Source organism: Melanotaenia boesemani, chromosome 3, assembly GCF_017639745.1.
Source record: "Melanotaenia boesemani isolate fMelBoe1 chromosome 3, fMelBoe1.pri, whole genome shotgun sequence".
In the NCBI taxonomy this organism is placed as follows: Eukaryota; Metazoa; Chordata; class Actinopteri; order Atheriniformes; family Melanotaeniidae; genus Melanotaenia; species Melanotaenia boesemani.
The window spans coordinates 32,383,926-32,405,760 of NC_055684.1; the positions used below are offsets into that span (position 1 = coordinate 32,383,926).

At 38.8% G+C, this 21,835-nt stretch overlaps 2 protein-coding genes across 2 annotated transcripts in view; one reads left to right on the forward strand and one right to left on the reverse strand.

Annotated features, from left to right (window-relative positions):
- srgap2 (SLIT-ROBO Rho GTPase activating protein 2) overlaps positions 1-14,023 on the reverse strand; it is a 52,081-nt gene extending 38,058 nt beyond the window's left edge. Inside the window, exon 1 of the mRNA XM_041980127.1 lies at positions 13,455-14,023. Coding sequence (XP_041836061.1) covers positions 13,455-13,521 — 67 coding nt within the window. The 5' untranslated portion in view covers positions 13,522-14,023. The remainder of the gene's footprint in view (positions 1-13,454) is intronic.
- An 846-nt stretch (positions 14,024-14,869) lies between these two features.
- Positions 14,870-18,103, forward strand: fam72a (family with sequence similarity 72 member A). The gene is made up of 4 exons (XM_041981470.1): positions 14,870-15,461; positions 15,673-15,750; positions 16,319-16,443; positions 16,585-18,103. The coding sequence occupies exons 1-4, from the start codon at positions 15,310-15,312 to the stop codon at positions 16,677-16,679; spliced, it is 450 nt and encodes a 149-aa protein (XP_041837404.1). The 5' UTR covers positions 14,870-15,309; the 3' UTR covers positions 16,680-18,103.
- Positions 18,104-21,835: the final 3,732 nt, after the last annotated feature.

The following is a 21,835-nucleotide window of genomic DNA, read 5'->3' on the forward strand; positions in this document are numbered from 1 at the left end:
CACAGTGGCCATCATTGTCATCTCCAGCAAAGCAGGACACAATGGAGAGGGATACAGCCAGGGACCTGACTCACACATACTGTAAGCCTTCCTGGCTGTTTTCAGTGACAAAAGGAGCTGAAAACAATGGGCGGTAAGTGTCAACGTGCTGTGTGGTGATACAACTGCTGTTTTTCTGCTCAAAACATCATCGTCAGTTTACTTTACTAGATTTCAGTTTGAGTGTTTTCTTCTTCATTTTTAAAAAAAAGTCCAAAATGCACAGTTTAAAAAACATCTGTCCACAGAAAGTGAAGCACTGGAAAAAAAAAAAACAGGCCCAACAGGCACCTTCCTCTTTTTCTTCTTTGTGTTTTATGGCAGATTGCAATACTAGCTCTATAAATACTGCCACTTACAGTCCTGTAATGTGTAAACAGAACAAATCCTAAGCTTTTCAAAGATTTGTTTTCAGTGATGTAAAACTGCTGCAACATGTGGATGAAAGACCCTGAAAGAGCCAAGTTTTTTAAAAAGTATTTGTTTACACATAAAAAAAAGGCCATAAGCCATTAGCTTTAGAAATCTTTCAGTTACAGCTAATGGCTTATGGCCTTTTTTTACTTTTACTTACTGAACTGTCTGGAGAACAGTTACTTTCAGTATTCAGCTTAGTTTCCAAACAGAAGAGGAGTGGGCGTAAAAAAAAAGAAAAAAAGAAAAAGAACTAAAATTCATATGTAAGAATTATCTTTCATATAAAAACAAAATTGGCCTTAAAAAAGGGCATCGTTTTTTAAAAACTTTATCAGCTTGTTAATTAGCATATCTTGCATTTACCAGCATTATTCCCTGCAAGTTCCATCTTCTCTCTCCTTAGTCCATCTTATTCAAGTAGATTTGTCTGTTTTCAGCCAAGCAAAACAGAATATAATAATGAGGCAAATATGGCAGAAGGCTGAGGTGACAGAAGACAATCAGTGTAGTCGGTTTGTGTTTACATACAAACAGACTGTATTGGTCAAAAACAGATTCCAGTTAAGTACTGAAGATTCACAGAAAACCACAGGTGCACATACTGGACTTGATGCATAAAACCAAGAGAAATGTGCTTTCACAAAATGGATGAGGACATAAAATTATAAGCTGAGTAACATGATATCAGAAAATATTATTAATTGTCTTCATTAGTCTCTTTCATTAAAACTAAATTATGCTATCATCTAACATGCTAAAGATGTGTTTGATGCCCCATGGACTGAAATAACCATCAGTTCTACATGAACTCCAGAATCTACTTCATTAAAATACACTTTACCATATGGTGTTAACTTCACCAGTACTCAGGCGTGTTATCTTTAAAATGGTGCTATTCAATAATGTCTGCTATTTTTCATCAGGACATAAAATAAACGCACAAAGCAAATGGGACCACAATAATTCCTAATGATTTATAATCGTGCTGGAGCGCTTTGGAATCCGCCATTCCAGACTGGGAAACTCTCCACCACATTCCTCAGAGGGAACACCATCAGCACATGACAAGAGCCCCACTCACACTCAGTCACTTAGCCTTCTGCCTCCCACTGCAACCTTTTACACACAGACAAAGCCTGTGTGTATGTGCATATGTGTCATAGGCAGCAACCTTTAACACGCAATGCTGCCCTCACACTGAAAGAAATGACAGCAAAAAGGAGAAAGAGAGAGAAGGTTCAGTGAAAAACAGATGAAAAAAAAGGGTGACGGGGTCAGGAGAACATGTCCATGTCAAATAGCTATGCCACAAATGTGATGAAGTGATTGATGGGAGGGATCTTTGTGCTAAAGCACATCCCCCTCTTGATGCTTTATTCCTCTCTTTGTTAAACTCTCCATTAGCCTGACACTTGGGACATGTCTTTGCTCATTTGAAAGAGGAACCTCTTGGTTTCAACTTTCATCCCAGCACAGTTCCAGGCAGAAGCCTACTTCCTTCTTCCTTCCCTTAGATATAAAGTAGCATACAGTGTACCACCACCAGCTACTTTCAAACCCCTGTCCTGCATGGGCCACTGAACAACAGGAATTAGTATGTGTGTGTGCATGTACGAGGGTTGGGATGTTCACATTTCCACCCTGTTTGAAGCACATGGACTGAGTCGGAATGTTTAGGGGGAGGAGGACAACGGAGGGAGAGTCAGGGGATGGGCGACGGCAGTAATCTGAGAGGGGTATCCCACAGTGCAGGCAGGCACATGGTCTTTACACACTACTGTGGGCTCAGTGCACAAGGAGAGGAAACTGACAGAAAAGATTTCCCTATCAATCACAGGCCTGAACAGAGGAATACAATAGCCCCTAGTAGGGGTTGCCATACCAAAATTTAACTACTAACAAAGCACCACCGATGACCATAATTACATTTGACATTGCTATAACAATATGTCCAATATTCCCAATAGAGCATATACCCATTTTTAAACTTCAGCTCAACCAACTGAAGATTTGTTTAAGTATAAAAATGTCACGGTACACAACTTTTTAAAGAAATTTGCATTAGTAATGAATTAATGCTGATGGATTGTGATTCATTAAAGGATTTTCTATACTTTCTTCAGCCATTTTGCTCACTTTAGATACTATTGTCTTGGGAGACACGAACACCATTTCATACTGCCATTGTTTTCCACTGTTAATCATTTGTGGCTGAATAATTGCAGCTTTAATGCCTGAGTGTGTGCAGCTGATTGTCTGGGACAGGGTTAGAGCATATGATGGAATATTTGTGCCTCCTTCAAACCTACATGCTTAAACCACCACCAGAAGAAAAAGCAGCATTCCATTGCACATTATCACACAAACCTGACATTACAAAAAAAATATGCGTTAAAATAAAAGAATAAATTCAACTGCTAAACTTCAGTTAAACTGAACACAAATTCTTTAAAAATATCAGAATTTTTTTACATGAATTTCATCTTTCTAATTTACACATCTTGTATTTATAACAAACCAAAAAACCTGGAAATAGTTTAAATTAGCAAATTGTGACTTCAACAGTAGGTGATCTGAATCAAATGCCGGTAATGGGAGTAAAATGTGGTGTGGTTAAAGTCAACTTTTACGCCTACCTTTGCAGAGCAGCTACTGACTGATGCTCAATCGTCTTTGAGAAACAAATGAATGACTGATATTTGTATGAAGGCTCAGAAACAGCTAACCCACTTTTCAAAACTTTAAAATGTTTTGCTTTTGTAATTAATGGAAATACCTTTCAGTATATAACTTTATTTAGCATTATATATTTATGATTACAATGAAATATTGAAGGGGACTATTTTGTTCTTCAGGAATTGACGAGTGGGACAGCTAATTCCTGGAAATATATATTTTACAGATAGCTCTATATAAAAAAAGCACCTTTCATGCATTAAAACACTTATTATACAAGTGCTTCCACAAAAAAGTCTGAATTTTCATGGGCATGACCACTCAGATCCACAGAATAAACATGCCACACAGATGTCAAACCTCAGTTCTTGGAGGCTGCTGTCCTGCAGGTTTTTGATGTTTCCTTGCTTGAACACACCTGATTCAAATTAATGGGTCATTAACAGGCTTGTGCAGAAGTTAATAATCTTTTGAAGAGGTCCTTTTAATCGGAAACAGGTGTGTCGAGGCAGGGGTCTATGTAAATCCTGCAGGATAGCGGCCTTTGAGGACCAGAAATTGACATCTCTGCAACTCCAGTACAATGTCAACACAAACGGAACATCTGCAGCCAGACAGTTATGATTTACTGTACAGCTTTTGTACAAGTGTATCTCCAGTATCTAAGCTTTGAAGACATCATAAATACCACCAAAGTTGGATGAGTGATTGCGTAATCTGTATTACCACAACAAAGATTTACTCCATGTTCCCTGTGTTTGTACACAAGTTCAGTACATGTCGCACAGCCCGAGGACACACTTTAAAATGCAAAAGTGAAGAGCATATATAAACATGCTCATATCACCGCTCCACCATCAACCCCCCTGGCCATGCTCAGGGAGAGCCACATGGAAACAGTCATGAGACAGGTTCCTGCAGTGAGTTAAATGTCAGACCTCAGGTAGGAGAGGATGTCTCAAGTTTCTGACAGCTCAAGCACATAGTGTGCTGCAGGTAACGCACAATTTCATGGTGGGTTCATCCACACCAGGTATTGGACCATGCAACAATGGTATGTTGGTTCAACATAATACATAAATGCATTTAGGAATTTAAAGAAAAATTAACTATAATGCATGCTACCACACTTTCCAATATGGAGTGCTATGAGGTCCTCTGAACCTGCACATTATGTGGACCATCTGTTTTACACTTGGATACTTTCACTTTCTGAATGTTAAAAAAACTGAAAAAAATTTAAATTAAAATAACACTTCAAGGCCCAGTTCAATGCTATCCCTGATCCTTACCATTTTCATAAAAAAAAGTTCCAACCAGTGTTATCAACATATAGTTCAGTAAATATGTTCAAGTGAACATATTACACATTTATAACAAAATAGTTTAAGCCAACACAGACTTCACCAACAACTAAATGTGTTTGCAGTTGATCATAAATACCAAAACTGATCCAGCAGCATTCCTAAGATTAAAGATGTCTTTGTTTTCTCAGATTTGCTGCAGATCTCAAGAGATGTCTGCAGTCCACACAAGAAGGATGGCAATAACCTGTTTATGTAAAAGGAGCCAACTAATGACATATGTGGCTCTAGGGTGTCTTATTTAGTAGAGGGAATATGTGTGTTGAAAAATGCCAAATAATCAAAATGTAAGTAACAAAGAAATTGCGCTGAATCAAGGACAAACAAATCCAAACGGCACCCAGTCACTTTTCCAACCTAGGTTCAGTGTATGCTTTTAAAGGAGTTTAAAAACAGTAATCGTGGCTGTAGATTAAGCTCATATCACTTTCTGAGAATAATACAGTATGTTTTCCTTTCTTTTTTCATCTAGCCAGTTATTTTTCTTTGTGTCTACACAGCAACGCCTCCTCTAATTAGCTGTTCCAAACAGATAAGCAAAACATCTGAGGTGATATTTGATCTTCACATCTACTTCCTGATCCTGCATAACTGGCTAGCTCAGACAATGTAACCGTCAGCTACAGTCAGATGTTAGCAATGCACACACCCAAACACCTGTTGCACCATGCCACTATGCTGTTCACACTGGTGTGTGAAGATTTTGCATCTGATTCAAGTGTGGAGTGATGAGATATTAAGGATTAAAGGTGTGAAGATGGGCTGACACTCTGTTTTTATTCAGAGTGGAAGGGAGTGATATTTTTCCCAATAATTACACTGTGGCTATGGGATACACGTGTGTTGACCGTGGTAAAGAAAACTGCAGTGCTTCCACATAAATGAGGATTTAAAGTATAGGTAGTACTTAGCACTTTAAATCAGCCTTGATAATCCTTCAAGAAATTCTGGAGGAAACTGGGAGAAGTCTAAACTAGAGCAGCTCAGATGTTGGGAAAAACTAAAATAGAACTGGTACATACACATAGCAACAAGGGGGAAGAACACTGTGTTCTTACACTGGTTTGTATAAAAGAAAAGAGAAAGCAGGAGGCTGTGAGTGTGTGTCTAAGTGATGCAGATTTAGCTCAGAAGAGTTGATGAATGGCTTAATTAAAACAGCATTAGGAGAGGTGTGAACCTGAATAGACTCCCAGTCTGCTGTGACCACTGTGTTTCAACGCAGAAAAACTTGTCACAAAACAGTAATTCTCTCCTCGGTGTTGGCACATCCTGTCTACCCTCTGCTGACCTATTTACAGAGCTTAAAATGCAGCCCTTGGCCTTAATAAATGTCTATCATTAAATAATAATGATAGGCCATATTATTTTCAGGAAACAATGACAGCAATTCAGATTTTCCTTTCCTCATATAGCATTTTGTCTCGTTTCACACACTTACCAGCCAGGGGGAGATGAGGAAAGAAGAGCAGTGACCCCACAGAGAAAGAAAGCAATGAAAGAAAGAATGAACTGAGGATGTGGATGAGACCAAATAAGAAAAAATAGAATCCAATGTAAGAAAGAGCAGGAAAAAATTAAAAGAACAAGGACTGAAGGTTCAAAATGCAACCAAAGGGTGTGATTGTGTATAGTGCTAACCTGATTAGTCAGAACCCTACAGGGGGAGGCAAATCTACATGATTCTTTCTCATTTCCCTCCACTCCTCACAAACCCAGAAAAAATGGGGGCAATTCAGTAACCCTAGCAACCAATTGGGCCTACGTGCTGAGAGAAGCTGCTGATGAAGGGGGAAAGAGATGGGAAGAGACGGAGATAAGACAAAACGTACAGTCTACACATATGCGTACTGAAATCAGCTGATGGTATGTAGAGTCTGAGTTGGGTTTCTTCTCACCTTTGTACGTCTATTTAGACCTCCTCTAGCATGTTTCCCCAGATCCCTCCTCCTCTTTCCACTCTTTTTCCACTCCTTGGTTAGAGTCCTTGCTATTTCTCTTCTAGCACTCTGGCTAGTATGAGGGCTGTTCAAACACAACCTGTTTCCTTTAACACCCCTTGGGAGTATTATCCAACCTTTCTGCTGTTGTGTTTTCTCTCCCTTCTTTCTCTCTGCTCCTCTCATATTTATTTACAGCTGGGCATATGTTCTATTGATTGTTTTACAGAAGATATGACCATGTTTTGTCTCAGTCCTGCTTGGCTTTAGATTGAGTTCTGTGTTTTTAAAGATGCTCTTACCAACATATACACACGAGCACACACACACACACACACATCCTCTCCCTAAAGATGTTGTAAATAAGTGTCCGGTAGAGAGATTTCTACATATAAGCATGAAATGTGTCACATTGTCCTTAATCAAAAAGTGATAATTAGAGATGGATAGGTGGCAGCTTTGGGTGGGGGTAGTGTGATAGTGTGGAGCAGCAGCTTCTGCATGGAATGGCCTGCCTGCAGTACTCCTAAACACTTGTGGGATCAGCTTCGGCATTTTGTTCATGCTAGAGTGACCAAGATAACCACACTGGCTGACTTACAACAAACGTTGGATGAAGAATGGGATGACATCCCACAGCAGTGTGTGACCATGCTAGTGACCAGGAAGGAGAGAAGGTCCCAGGCTGTTGTAACTATGTATGGTTCTTCTGCATGCTACGGAGACTCCTGTTTCTTAAATAGTTAAATTGCCAACATGTCTTGTTTCTTCAGACCTCAAAAATCCAGTCCAATAAAAAACATTAAATAAGAGTCAATTAGTAGAATAAAGTGTGAAAAGTTGTGGAAAGTTTTCCATGGGTGCAACCTACATACTGTTATGGCCAATAACTGTTATTTTATTAACCAATAATCTTTTTTTTTAAAGTTTAAATTAACTATTTGATGTTTGATTTTGTACAACTTCTGTACAAAATAAATGTTAACGTTAGCTGCGTTAGCTTGCTGCCAAGTGAACCTCTGGATGGGGATTTTTCAGATGACATATCAAATTGGTGGTGGCGCAGCATCCTTCTCGTATTACTTCAACTATGCAAGTATATTGCATTCTGCTTTTCAAGGATCTACTATCAACACCGTGAAAAACAACCACACCGCTGACATTGCTTCTCCACTTCAGCTAAACGCCCCACAATGTTGTGCTGCATCACTATCACTGTCACATGCCCAAATAAATATCACATGGCCAAACCCCCCTCCTCCTCCTAACACACATACACAAACAGCTGGAAAACAGCCAGGAATAAATATTGGTTGTTAATATTGGCCCAGTTTTACTTACCAAACTGATGCCAATATGTTAAAAAATAACTAACATAACACGCTGATATTGATATTGACGCCAATATATGGTTTAAGATTCATTGCCAAGCAGCATAGTTCCAACAAACAAATAATTGATTTATAATCAATATAATCTATCAAAAATATTATATAAATATATATACTCAAATAAAATGAGGGACGTGATTTTAGCCATATTGATCACAGCACCACAAATACAAACAAAGGCATGCAGAAACGTCTCCACTACAACACTGTTCATCTTCATCATCTCACAAAGATCAACTGTCTTCATGGAATGTGACAAATGACATTATGCAAAAACCCAACAGCAGGTAAAACAAAGTCTGCCAGGCTGCAGGGGTGCGTGTTTGTGTGCGACTTTCGTGTCATGAGTTTCAAAATGCTACTGCAAGTGGCGACTCATTAACTGTTTCTACAAAGCGGGCTCCCGTGGGTGCACCTAAACACACTTGTTCTACATCAAAGTCTGAGCACCTGAAAAGAAAAAAAAAAAAAGGAGGGGAGATTTCAACCAATCCCAACTGTCTACAGTGCAGTAGGCTTGAGGGTGGCAGCCAAAGTGTAAGGATAAGCCAACCAGGGCAGACAAAACATCTGTTGCCCAATAGTAGCATCTGAAACATCTGGCACCCATGTACAGCAGTTATCCAGCTGATGAACTTTGACCTTACCCACTTGGCTTTTCTTCTTTGCATGTTTATTTTTTTCTTCACTTGTGACAGAAATAAGCTGTTAGCTTTTCAATTTGATAGCAGCTGTATGTCTGCACTAGTTCATCTACATAACATGAAGATAGATGTATAGATGGATTAGATATCTCAATCAAACTGCTATAATGCTGTTTTCAGTCGCTGACCTGAAAAGCCCAGCTCTGTTTATGTGTGTTTGTGGTGGCTAACTCAGCACTTATAGACTGAGTACATTTAGAATTGCATGTTTTCTCTCAGGTGCTGCAGTAAATTGGGATACTGAACAGTGACGAATAAGAAGCAAGCAGGCAAAAGGAACAGAAAATCAATGAGTGTTTTCAGCTAAGTTGTGTCTGATGCTGACACAGCACAAAGCGACTCTAACTGAGCGCACACAAGCAAAACTCAAAGGATGGTGAGACACCTGGTTTGGAACACACTCAAACATAGTTACCTTGTGTGGATGTGTGTTATGTGGGAAGCAGTTGATTCCTTTGACCAAACAACGCTGTAGACCTAAACAGGAAGCTTCACACACTCCTGTATGATCCATGTGTGTTCCAGTTTCACACAAACATCCTTCCTAAGTGATTATTTTGAGCTCCGTCAGCATTTTCATTCAGCACATAGCACAGCTCTATCATCCAGGACCCTGCTGGCTTACTGCACCAATATTCACACACACACACACACACACACACTTGTACAATGAGTTGTGTGATTGGCTTGTGGATGACAATTGTACTACTAAATAGCCTACACTGGTTCCTTAATTGATAAGCATCTCACAAACACAGCTGATGAAGTCAGTGTTTAAGTAACAACAATGTGTACAGTTTCACTTCCTTGTTATTTCTTTCTGCCTTTTGCCATTTAATGTACTACAGTTAATAACTAAACAGAATATTTCACATTATCTCTGCTCCATGTGTTCAAAAAAACAAAATAAACAAAAATAAATAAAATCAGTGGACTCTGCACTTACAATTAAAAAAGACTGGCCAAGCCCTGAGCCTCACTGAAAACAAAGACTCAGATCCACAATCCTGTGCAGTGTCACCACTTTTCCTATTGTGCATGAGTGAAAGCAACCATTTAACCTAAATCATATGTTTCTCTGGCTGCCTTGTAAACATGGAGCTTAGTAATGTACACGTAGGCAGGCACATTTTCACTTTACAAAGGCACTCATCTCTCATCAGGAATACAGATCAACATCATATCTGTGCAGCCGAATGAATCTGGAAAGTCCTAGCAGTCTACAGCCTTTTTGGAAAATCTGTCTGTGCACACTACTTGTTGGTGTCTGACATAGAAGTCAATGGTTAATCAGCACATTGCCAGACAGAATGGCCATTCACAGACTTTCTGCATTTCCCAAAGTTACTTAATCAGTGCACATTGTCAGAGGCAACACAGGCAACCACTTTTGAACAATTGCAGACAAGTAAAACTTAAGCAGATGCTGAAGTGCTGAACCAGAAAAATAAAACATCCATTGGACATTTTTAAATACTCACCGCTTCCTAGTTTTCTACTAAAAAGGTTCCCAAGGCTTGAATTAAAGCACTAAAATAATGTGGGAAGTTTGCTGAGTGGAAAAAGTGATAGCCATTAGACCAGAGAGCTTTTAGAAAGACTCCATATTACTTTGTAGCATTTGCCCAAATGTATATCTGATGACTTTAACCATCCTTTCTCTACCTGTCAGCAGGGCCTGGTTGAGGGTTATTTTTTCACTATCAGTATCAATAAGTACATCTAAACTCCAATGTGTGCCGTCAGTCACTAGTAAGGCTGCTCTAAAAAGTTGCTGCAGGACCAATGTGTCTACTGGATAAAGAAATTTTAAAATGGAAAACAAGAGCAGTCCACTAGCCACTTATGTCTATAATTTGAGTATTTAACATGGCATTAGGGACATAGCTTCATTCTGTACAACCAATTTGACTAAAGTTGAAACACTCAACTTAATTCTGCAAGTTCACGCAGCTAACTCAGGCTAAGGCACCAAAACTCACTAATAAGAGAAGAGAGAAGATTCTGGGACAGTGAAAAGATGACGAGTATTACAGAAAGCGTGAGTGTATTTATCGATCTTTTGGCGTCATGGTGTGCCCTCTGCTCTGAACTCTCTCTGAACACATCCAACGCAGTGCTGTACAAAATGTTAGCCACCAGCTAGGTACTTTATTTAATGTTATTGTTATTGGTTATATCTACTATTGACTATAGGGACAAAAAAATTAAATCTTGATATCCTTCCACAGAATGCCTTTAATTAAGATCATACCACTTTACTTGTAAAGCACTTTAAAAACAACAATAAATGCTGATCAAAGTGATGCTCAGTAAAAAAAAAAAAAAAAAAAAAAAAAAAAAAAGATAATGACAGCAATAAAAGTAATAAAAGAGTCCAAGAAAAAATAAGACACTGGGATAAATAGTAAAATAATCATTTTAAGGATGTGAAATGAAGTATTGCATCAGCAATGCAATCAGAATACCAGATCAGCATTTTGCCTGTGTGAACAGACCGAGAAAAGATGTGCATACTTAAACATGAGTGTGCATCAAAAAAGCAAAGCACTGCTCCTCAGCAGGTGAGACCACAATCTCCATTGATATCCCAATAATATTTGCAGTTTATTTTTCTTCATAAAACACAAAGATGAGAATCAAACGAACACAGAGGCATCATGGAACATAACTGTTCATATTAAGTTAAATTTAATGGGTTTTCACATCTTTGTATTGGTATAAATGTTGTTTAGATGGCACAGTCAAGTTCCATCAACTTTTTTAGTATTTTGATGTTTTAGGAGAGGATGATGGGACTTCAGAGAAGTGTTGAATCTGACAGATAAATTACAATAAGACTTTTATAGAAGTCTTTTAAATACTCTGAACAAATACATCCATCGGGTGCTTGATTTACACCATGAGGCCTTTCAGTGTGAATATGTATGTGTTTGTGCATCTACCTATACTGCTGCAGAGTTCTATGAATGTTATTCATGGAGGATTTACATTTTTTTCTCCCGTGATGCTGCAGTGTATGACTGCAACATGCAGTCTATTCTTGCTAATTATAGCAAAGAGATGCAGGTATGTACGAGCCCTCCTTAGCTAGCTGGAATGAAAATCAAGAGTAGATTTTTTAACTTGAAAAAGAAAAATGATGTTCATCTTCCTTTTGCATTGCTGTTTCATGCCCTCCATTATAGAACCTCAAACAGCAGTGGACAGGATTATGGGAATTTTTTTCTCCTGGAGAAGCAGCCTGTTGGGAATGTTACTCCAGACATGCATCATCTGCAGGAACCTCTATATGGAACAAACACACCTAAAACAACAATGTGGATACACAGGTTTACACTTCTAGCAATGAACCAGAAAATGAAGATGGTATGTGGAAAAATGCACGGAGAGAAGAGGCAGCAGCACAATATAGCTGTTCACTGGGGAGCAGTGGAGTAACTGACAGAAGAAATCAATGCAGAGGGTCGATGGACAAACATTAAGTCCACAGTTTGACAAACATGGCAGACAGCCCTCACAATGCAGTACCGATAGAGAGCCTTCACACAGGCTGCCAAGCATAAATGGTAGTCTAAAAGGAGACAGAGACAACAACACTAATGTCACTGTGGTGAAAACCATAGGAGTTTTCAAATAGGCATGTAAACAAGCAGAGGAGCTTAATAGGAGGTGGGATGACAGTGAAATAAGTTTAGTTACCTTGGTTTACCTGAAACTGACAGGAATTCTAAGAAAAAAACTGGGCGAATTAGGGGAACATATCAAATTCTAATGCTTCCCTAAAGAGGAAGAAAGGTTTGATGTGTAAAAAATATAGACCTTAGATCCCAAAGAAACTAAAAGACATGCAATTTTGAAAATATTATAACAGGGAAGCGGGTCCAGATATTTGTTGAGGCTAGTCTACTAAACAGTAGAAAAATAGAAAAATACATGAATATCTCCTAAATGAAAGTGTGAAGAGGTAGTGATGAGGCAAGAAGTGGCCCATCTTATCAAGTAATCTGGCTCTGCAGTAGCACTGCAAACATGCAGTTCACTTGGAGGATAATATTCTCAACCTTCCTCCTCTTCATCCCTCTCCCCTTTCATGGTCTCTGCTTTTTAGCCCTCTTCTGTAGCTAAATGTATGAACCAGATTACCACACAGATCTGATAAGCATTCAGGTCACTAACAAATAATGAATCCACTATACCTGCCTGGAGACAGAAAAATCCACTCACACCAATCAGTCAGCAAACAGTTAACATCTGAACGCCCCTATCTAACAATTACAATCTGCTCCCCCCACTCGGGTTGGTCTCCTTTGCCCTTGCGGCCCCCTATGAAGTCAGATCAATGAGCAAGCCTTTATACAAATTGATCATTTAATTGCAATCTGCGTTTCACACTTGAACGAGCGACAGCGCAAACGAGCAGCATAGACAGGAGACTGAAAGGGAAAGAAAACGCCCTGCCTTGCTCAGTGTCGAAACCCCAGCCTCCCGGGTAGTCTACACATCACCTTCAACCGAAGCTTTCGTTTCTTTCTTTTTTAAAGACTACTGAGACCACATTTGGACAACACTGCTAATTTATTTTGCGCGGTTTTTTTTTCTCCTGCTTTTGTTAGCCATCTATGCGCTGCGCGCTTCAAGACATGATGGTGTCTTTATCCATGATTGTCATTATTTAAATATAAGTGACCACATTAATGACAATTAACCTCCATAAATGGTTGGTGTAATACAAAGGCAAACCTAAGCCTTACTACTGAGAGGAGAGGTGAGGTGAGGCTGAAGGAAAGAAGGAAGGGGGAAAATGCAATCACCTACATCTAGGAAAACACACACTACACAGTATGGAAGCGCAGATTTAAGGCTCTATCGCCTCCACGGGCGCTGTATTTTAACATCTGAATGCCATTTTAAAAGTTTTACCTTTAACTTGAGTTTCATATTCGGCCACGATTTCCTTGTCTTTTCGGAATTTCGCTGGAGACGTCATGGCTAAGTTTGGAGATCCAACCAGTCGTCCTCGTTGTGAAGTCAGTTTTCTCTCAGCTGTTTAATAAATCAGTCGTGGATTTAAAAAAAAAAGGAGGAATGCCACCCTGGAACTGGCTTTGAAGATAAAATGAGAGCCCAGATGAGAGATTGCAGCTCCTCGGCGAGCCCGTGGATCTGTATTGTCTCCCTGGCTCAGCTCACTCAGGGCGCATTGTGAGTTTGGCGCTGCTGCTGCTGTATCCGCCTCACACACTCCTCATAACCGGTTACGGAGCAAACAACTTCAGTTGAAAGGAGAGTCATTCCCTTAAAAAAATTAAAAGAAAAAAAAAAACAAAACAAAACAAATAAACAAAACCCCAGCACAACTTGTGAGTCAGCCCTTCCTAAAAGTTATTTTGTGTTACGGAAAAAAGAAAGCCTCCGAGAGTCTACTTCTCTTTGCTGCCCGACCGTCAGTCTAAACTAATCTGCTCTCTTCTTCCCCCTCCTGAAGTGAGATAGAGGAAACCAAGTGGTGATGGAGTGGATGGAGGCAGCCCCCAGTGCGCAGGACAGGCATTGATGCATGCATAGTGTTCATTTGATTAACCTGGAAACACCAAGTATATGTTATCAAAATGTCGTGTGTATTATATGACCACGTCATTTAATTTAAAAAAGAAATAAAACGACAAGGAATGTATCACCAAAGGAAAAAATGTTATAAATATTCATTCCACACTTTGTACGTTACGTTTTGTACGGCAGCCTCATAGAATTGTGGTAGTAATCAAAACTGGTTAAAATAAGGCAACTTTACATGGAGTAAAGTTATAACCGACGACTGGACAAACAAAAGTTTATACTAAACTCAACTCAAATGAAATAGCTAGCTTAACAAATTAGCACCAAAAAAATCGAGCTTGAACTGCTATCTAATGTTAGTTTGCCGTTTTTATCCGTTTATGAATTAATAAACGAACAAAATACTTTATTATAGGACTTAAAAGGTTAATTCCAAAGGGAAATTGTAGTGTCGTAGTTTTTATATTTGGGCGGATAAACCGTTTTTCGACAATCGAAAGGGTAAACAGATATAAGGAAAGAAAATAGCTTATTTTAATGTACATTTAAAATACAAAATTTTCTAAATACCATAATAGAAACTTTTTTACCAATAGCCCCGCCTTGGGAAACAACTTCCTACAATACGATTGGTGAAAATTGATTTAAATGACGTCCAACTGCACCAATAGCTCTTTTGGACGATGGCGTCTCGCTCAAATTTCTAACCAATAAAATGCAGCATTTGCCAGAAAGTGTCCAATGGCTTCAATTACTACAGAGCACTGTATCCAATCAGAAACAGGTGTAGGGTCTTTTAAAGATAGTGTCAGGAAGTGCCTTTTAATACCAGGAAGTTGTAAACAAAGCTGACAGCTATTTAGTTAGCTGTTAACCGCACACATATAGATGCTCTGTAAAACGGGCTAGTTATTAATCGATGTCGTGTATTTTACATTAATATAGCCCGCCAGGTTTCATGTAGACATTACATCGCGGATTATCGGAGTGTCTGTTCCACGAGCTAACCTTAACTACCTTCCGTTTTACCGCTAGGAGAAAGCTAACGTTTGCACAAGGACGTTAGAGCTGTTGCTTGTAAAGTTAACTTAAATCCATAGTAATTTAACCGAACTGAACGGATAGAGCGCAACATAAATATCTGTTTATTGTTTTGAGGTTCATTTCCTGCCTGTGGGCAGAAAAACCGAGAGAGTTCGTCCATTTGAGCTACACCGACATGTCTACATCCAACGCCAATTTTAAGAACAAGTGCGTTACCCAGGTGAACTGCATCTTTTGCGAGAGTCTGCTATGCACGAGAGGCATGAAAGCAGTGCTGCTTGCAGACACCGAAGTTGAGCTGTTTTCGACTGATATACCTCCAAATAGGTAGGTGCTAATTATGTTTGCGGTGCTGGCCTTTCTTTATGTTTGTTGTTTCCATGCAGAACAGACTGAACTTGACAAAAACTATTGACTTTGTTGGAAAAAAGTGAAGAAATAGCTATGATTAGTCTGTTTGTTGAATAAAGTTGTGATTAAAGTAAGTTGCATCCTTTTATGCCTGTGTTTGTTTCTCTTTGAACGCACCCTTCCCAAGAACTGTTGACTTTGTGGCCAGCTGCTACTCTACTGAAAGCTGCAAATGCAAACTGAGAGACATCGCATGTTTGAAGTGGTAGGTAAACCTCAGTACCTTGCAGGGTTTACTTAAACAAGGCCACATCAGTATGTGAAATGTTAGTGAAATGGTAAGCTGCTGTCAGCAATTCAAACACATCCACTACTTTACTTTTTGATAACAGTTGCAGATTACAATTATTTTCTCTGTACAGTTGCATGACACTTGTTTTATTCAGTACAAATTATTTAATGTTATTTAAGCTAATTCTCCTGTTAAGACTAAACTGGTAAGTATTTGATGTTCCACCTGAAAATAGAGGAAAATGTTATTAAAAAATGTTGCTGAGCAATTTTCCCTCAGAATCACTCAGCTAATTGCTTCAGTGCTTCTGTCATTTGGCATTTATTTCAGCTTATTACTTGGAGCAGACCCTGGTGCTACAGTAGGGAATTTTAGAGCCTCTTTTGTATTCCCAGGCCTTTGTTGTTGTTTTACACAGGGTAAAAACAAACATCTGTTAGATAATAGATAACCACTAGTTGAGTTAGCACTTTTCCAAAGTACCCCCACTGAAATGCTGACTCGGTTTTTCTTCTTTATTCTCTCCCCCTCCCACCTCCAGCGGCAATGTTGTGGGTTATCACGTGGTAGCCCCCTGTAAACCCTGCTTGCTCTCCTGTAACAACGGCCATTTCTGGATGTTCAATAGTGACGCTGTATCTACTCTCAATAGACTTGATGCGACAGGTCAGTGTACTTAAAGATTTTTTTTTGTTTGGTCTTTCTTTATTTCTTTCTTTCTTTCTCTCTCTCTCTAATAAAAACACACCTGTGCAGTTCTAACCTGGTGTGTTTTTGCTCATAAGTCTTCTTCAAATATGTCCACAGGTCTGAATCTGCTCCTCTGGGGAGATCTTCCTGAACTGGATGACAGCGATAATGAAGAATCAGAAAGCCCATCAGAGGAGGAGTGTATTAGGTAGAGAGGGAAACGGACAGTGTAAGAGCACCTGGAGGCTGATTTTCAAGTGGTGGAGCTAAAAAAAAAGTATACAAACCATGGTGGGATGTGACAGAAAAGAGAAGCATTGAAGAGTAATTTAGCACTGCAACTCATAAGACAGATAAGCTTTGTTTTACTCCTTTGGGTGGGCTGAAACGTGGCTAGAGGAAACTGCACGTCTGGCTATACCCCAACAGTGACATCACAGCAGGTGTTTTACCTTTAACAAATGATGCACAACACCTGCTGTGACATCGGTGATGGGGTGTGGCCATGAACCAGATATGCCCCAAAGTTTTTGTTTTGCAGTCAAGTGTTGAATTACCCTTTAATTTGTGGTCAAGCCTTTGCCCCCTTACTGCTCACTGTTAAAGCACAGACACACACACATTCACAAATACTTTTTTCACTCCTTTTCGCTCTTCTGTGAATTTCCATGGACTAATATACAACATGTAGCTTGAACTAACTGAGAATGACAACTAGGTTGTTTAATCTAGTGCAGTTTGCTTTCCTGAGCTTATATTTTTGATCAGCCTCATGACAACTGAGGGTGTAATATGATGAGTCAGTGGAACTGACTTGTGAAAGCTATGCTTGTTTATGTTAAATCAGATTTTTTTTCTTTGAGGAGATGAACACAGTATGCCATCTTTTGTTAATGGCAGTTACTGTATAATCTATACATAGAAAATAAGAAAAACTCCTGTCATCTATTATGTCTTAAAGGCTTATAATCTCGCTGTGTGGCTGGGTGATGAATGAAACCTTGAGTGCATTTTAAATCTCATTAGAGAAATGGCACAATTATTGAATGACGTACAAGAACCTCGCTTTTTAAAAAGCATATTTAAGGTACCTTACAATTTTGGCATTCTATCAGTGCTAAATGTTGATGCTAATACACTGTTTGTTACACTTCTAATTGCAGCATTACTCCCACCAGAATCAGACCATAGCAGTTTCTCATACTAACATACTAATATAGGAAAGGGATTTTGCTTTTGCACAAGACTAAAAAAAACCTCTGAGTTGTAAGAGGAGTTATCGTCCAGACGTGATAACATTTTTATTTTTATTTTTTAAGGGAAAATACAAAAATCCCCAGAGTGATATAGGATAGCTAGAATCGGAGCTAACAGAGGCCAACTTTTGTCACAACCTTTCAATCTTTCCATGAGGATTATTAAGATAAATAATGAAAACATGGCCTTAAATAGATGTCATGGTCTATGCGGTTTTTCTGTTGCACCACTGTTCTATGTAGCAGCATACCTGTAGCACATGAGAAGAAAAAGATAACCCCAAAGAATTGTGGAACATATCAGTATTTAGCTTATAGGCTGACTTAAAAGGATAGTTCTTGAATTTGTCGTCACCTTATAGAATAACATTTCATACTTTGAAAGAATCCATTTTGATGTCTAAGACGGTACAAACACCAGACTGTAAAGCTCATAACCCAAAATATTTTAGCTTTACAGATGTGTTTGCTGACAGTGAGCTACCAATAAACTGTAAACTCTGCTGTATGTAACTAACCAGGTTAAAAATCCTCCAGATGCAACTCAAATATGTACTTTTTTTTGGAAGTGTGATTTTTGAGCTCTTGCCGTTTCACTTCTGTGGCCCACTTATACTATTATCCTGTATAGTAACGCTCTTTCTGTGAGTAAATGAAATTTACCTGTATTGTTGAGAGAGCAAATATTGAATGTCAAACTTCTTTCCCTGAAGGCAGAGGATAAAAGGAGGAGCTTTTTGCCATGTTAATCGGTCTCCATGTTTATCTGTGCCGCAGTGCTCAGTTATGGAAAACCGTTAACAAAGGAGGAAGCCTTTTATTATTTTTACAAAGTTATAACTGACAGTGTGTTCACTTTCACACCAAACACTGTGTGTGTGGATTGGAAATGGTTCACCAACAAGGTATTTATTAAATTCAACAACCAAATTGTATAACCACAGTTTTTTTTTTGTTTGTTTTTTTAACAAACTGGTTTACAAATGCTTTAGCCTGTATTGTGCTGTAGTAAGTATGGTTTTGTTAATATATTTAATTTTTTGTGTATTGCTTTATTTTGTACCTTTTTAAAAATTGGATGTGTACAATTTTACCTCAAAAAGGTATCACGCGTGATCTTCCTCTGGCTAGGACAATGATAATGATATGAAAATTGATAAGACTATTTAAATGGCTGTTTCTGATGTGAATGACTTTGATTAACACGCCCTGCTGAAAATATATATTTTGGAATTGCACTGAAACTGCATTGGTAGTTTAAAATAATGTTTTGTTGTTTTGTATGCCTGTTAAATTAATAAACTTTTTCTTTTTTCAAAATATCTTAAAAGCTCTGAACTTTATTTATGTATTATTGTTACCTAATTTGGATCCTAAAATTAGGAAGAATTATTCTGGAAGTTTTAATCTATCAATTCCTCATATTTTTGGCTTTTTTATTTATTTTTTTTTTTTTTACAACTCTACTAAATAAGCTGGGGTACACAAGACCATGTTCTGTGTAAAAATGGCAGCTTAAAATGATTTCTTTCTACTTGTTTCGGCTCATCCAGCTGAAAGATTTGCAGAAGATTATTGATGAATTTGTCAAATGCAGTTTTCTTTTGAGGCATGAAACACCAGTTTATTTAGGAAGCTTTCTTAATTTGTGCAGCACATCACACTCAATCGTTTTGCTTTTATTTGGAAAGGAAAACAAGTAATCCTAACACGTGGAAAAAGTGAAGAAGAATTTGTTCTTAGAATGGCATGCAATAGATGTTATTCAGTGGTGAAATATAAAAAATCAAACATTAAAAGTGAAACTCAATATGTAAATCATTATGTTAAGCTGAGGATAAAAAATAAATAAAGGGAATACATAATAAAAACCAAGTAACTCAAAGTATTTCCAAAGTCTGGGATATCAGTCTGTCCAGTTAGGAAGTAATACTGGTTGTGAATCAGTTTCACCTGCTGTTGTACAAAAACAACAGGTGGAAATTGGAGGCAATTAGCAAGCAACCTTCATGAAGTATTGGTTCTGCAGGTGGTGGCCACAGACCGTTTCCCCATCTTCATCCTTTCCGGCTGATTTTTGGTCATGTTTACATTTTGCCAGTGTCCTCACTGGAGGCAACCGAGATCGTGTTTGCAACCCACAGAAGCTGCTCGGGTACTTCAGCTCATCCAGGATGGCACATCAATGTGCGCTGTGGCAAGAAGGTTTGCTGTGTCTCCCAGCACATTGTCAAGAGCATGGAGGAGATACTAGGAGACAGGCCAGTATACCAGGAGAAGTGGAGGGAGCCAAAGGAGCACAACAACCCAAGCAGCAAGACCCCTATTTGCTCCTTTGTGGAAGGAGGTACAGGAAGAATATTAGCGGAGCCCTACACAATTACCTCCAACAGGCCATTAATATGCATGTTTCTGCATAGGAAATAGAGTCCATGAGGGTGGTGTGAGGTCCTGGGCCTATGCTCACAGTCCAACACTGTGTTGCCTGATTAGCATTTCCTAGTTAACACCAAGATTGGCAGACTGGCCATTGGCGCGCTGTGCTTTTCACAGATGAGAGCAGGTTCACATTGAGCACATGTGACAGACAAGAGTCTGGAGATGCAGTGGAGAACATTCAGCTGCCTGCAACATTCTCCAGCATGGCTGTTTTGGTAGCGAGTCAGTGATGGTCTGGGGAGACATATCCTTGGATCCTCCATGTGCTAGCCAGAGATGCCCTGACTGCCATTAGGTACCAGGATAAGATCCTCAGATCTACTGTCAGACCACATGCAGCTGCAGTTGGACCTGGGTTCCTTCTGATGCAGGACAATGCTCTGCCTCGTGGCTGGAGCATGTCAGCAGTTTCTGCATGACGAAAACACTGATGCTACGGACTGGTCTGCCCGTTCACCAGACACGAATCCAACCGAGCGTCTCCGGCACATCATGTTTTGTTCCACCCACCGTGAGCCACGTCACACCATAGAGTGTCCAGGGGTTAACTGATGCCCTGATCCAGGTTTGGGAGGAGATCCCTCTGGACAACATCCATTGTCTCATCAGGAGCACCCCCAGACATTGCAGGGAGTGCAAACAAGCACATAGAGGCCACACACACCACTGAACCTTATTTTGAATTGTCTTGATAAATTTCCATGGAAGTTGGGCAGCCTGTGATCTGATCTTTCCACTTTTATTTCGAGTATGATTCTGAAGCCAGACCTTTATGGGTTAACAATTTTGATTCCCATTGACCATCCTTGTTATTTTATTCTCACCATATTCTAATATGTAATGAAGAAAGGTTTTTAAGTGGAATATTTAATTTATTAAGATCTAAGATGTATTTAGGTGTTCCCTTTTATTGTTTTAATGTATATGTTGCCATTCAATAAATCATAACATTTACTGGCAAGATTACTCTGAAGAGACTGGCCCTGTCAGTAAATATCCACAAGCTCTCTTACAGTTTACACTATTTAGAGTACTTTTGTTCAGGATATTCACATAATCTTTTGTAGATGTACTGAGTAAGATTAAAGAGAGGCGGAGCTGGATGGTCAAACCAGAGAGGATGTGCCTTATTTACAAAAAGAATATTTAAAACTAAAAGAAGTAGAGAGCCATTTTTGAGAGGAAAAAAAAAGTAATTTATCCTCTGTGTTCAGTACTATATGATCCTAAGTTATCTACATTATGTTCCTATCTCTTCAGACTGATTGTAAACCAGCATGCAGCATGAAAGCTTGCTCTTCTTTTGAACTGATCCATTTGCAGTTTTGGAATTTGTTCTTGCATGCCTCCATGTGAAACATTCCCTGCTGCTGTTGGGACATGACAAGGGTAACTAAGGGAGTGCAAAAAAAAAAAAAAAGAAAGAAAAAAACAAACAACCAAACAAAAAAAAAAAAAAAAAAAACAGACTCATGTGGGTTATACGGTTTTTGTTGCATTTCCACTCATTTCAAATGATGCACACATAACAATGGTTTTTAATTTATTTAGCATAATTTTGCTTTCAGCCCATCCATCTGCTTGTTTTATGTTTTAGTTGACATAATTATAACATACAGTTAATAACAATATCAAAGTATTTTGTCTGCTTCTTCAACAGCAGACCTGAAAAT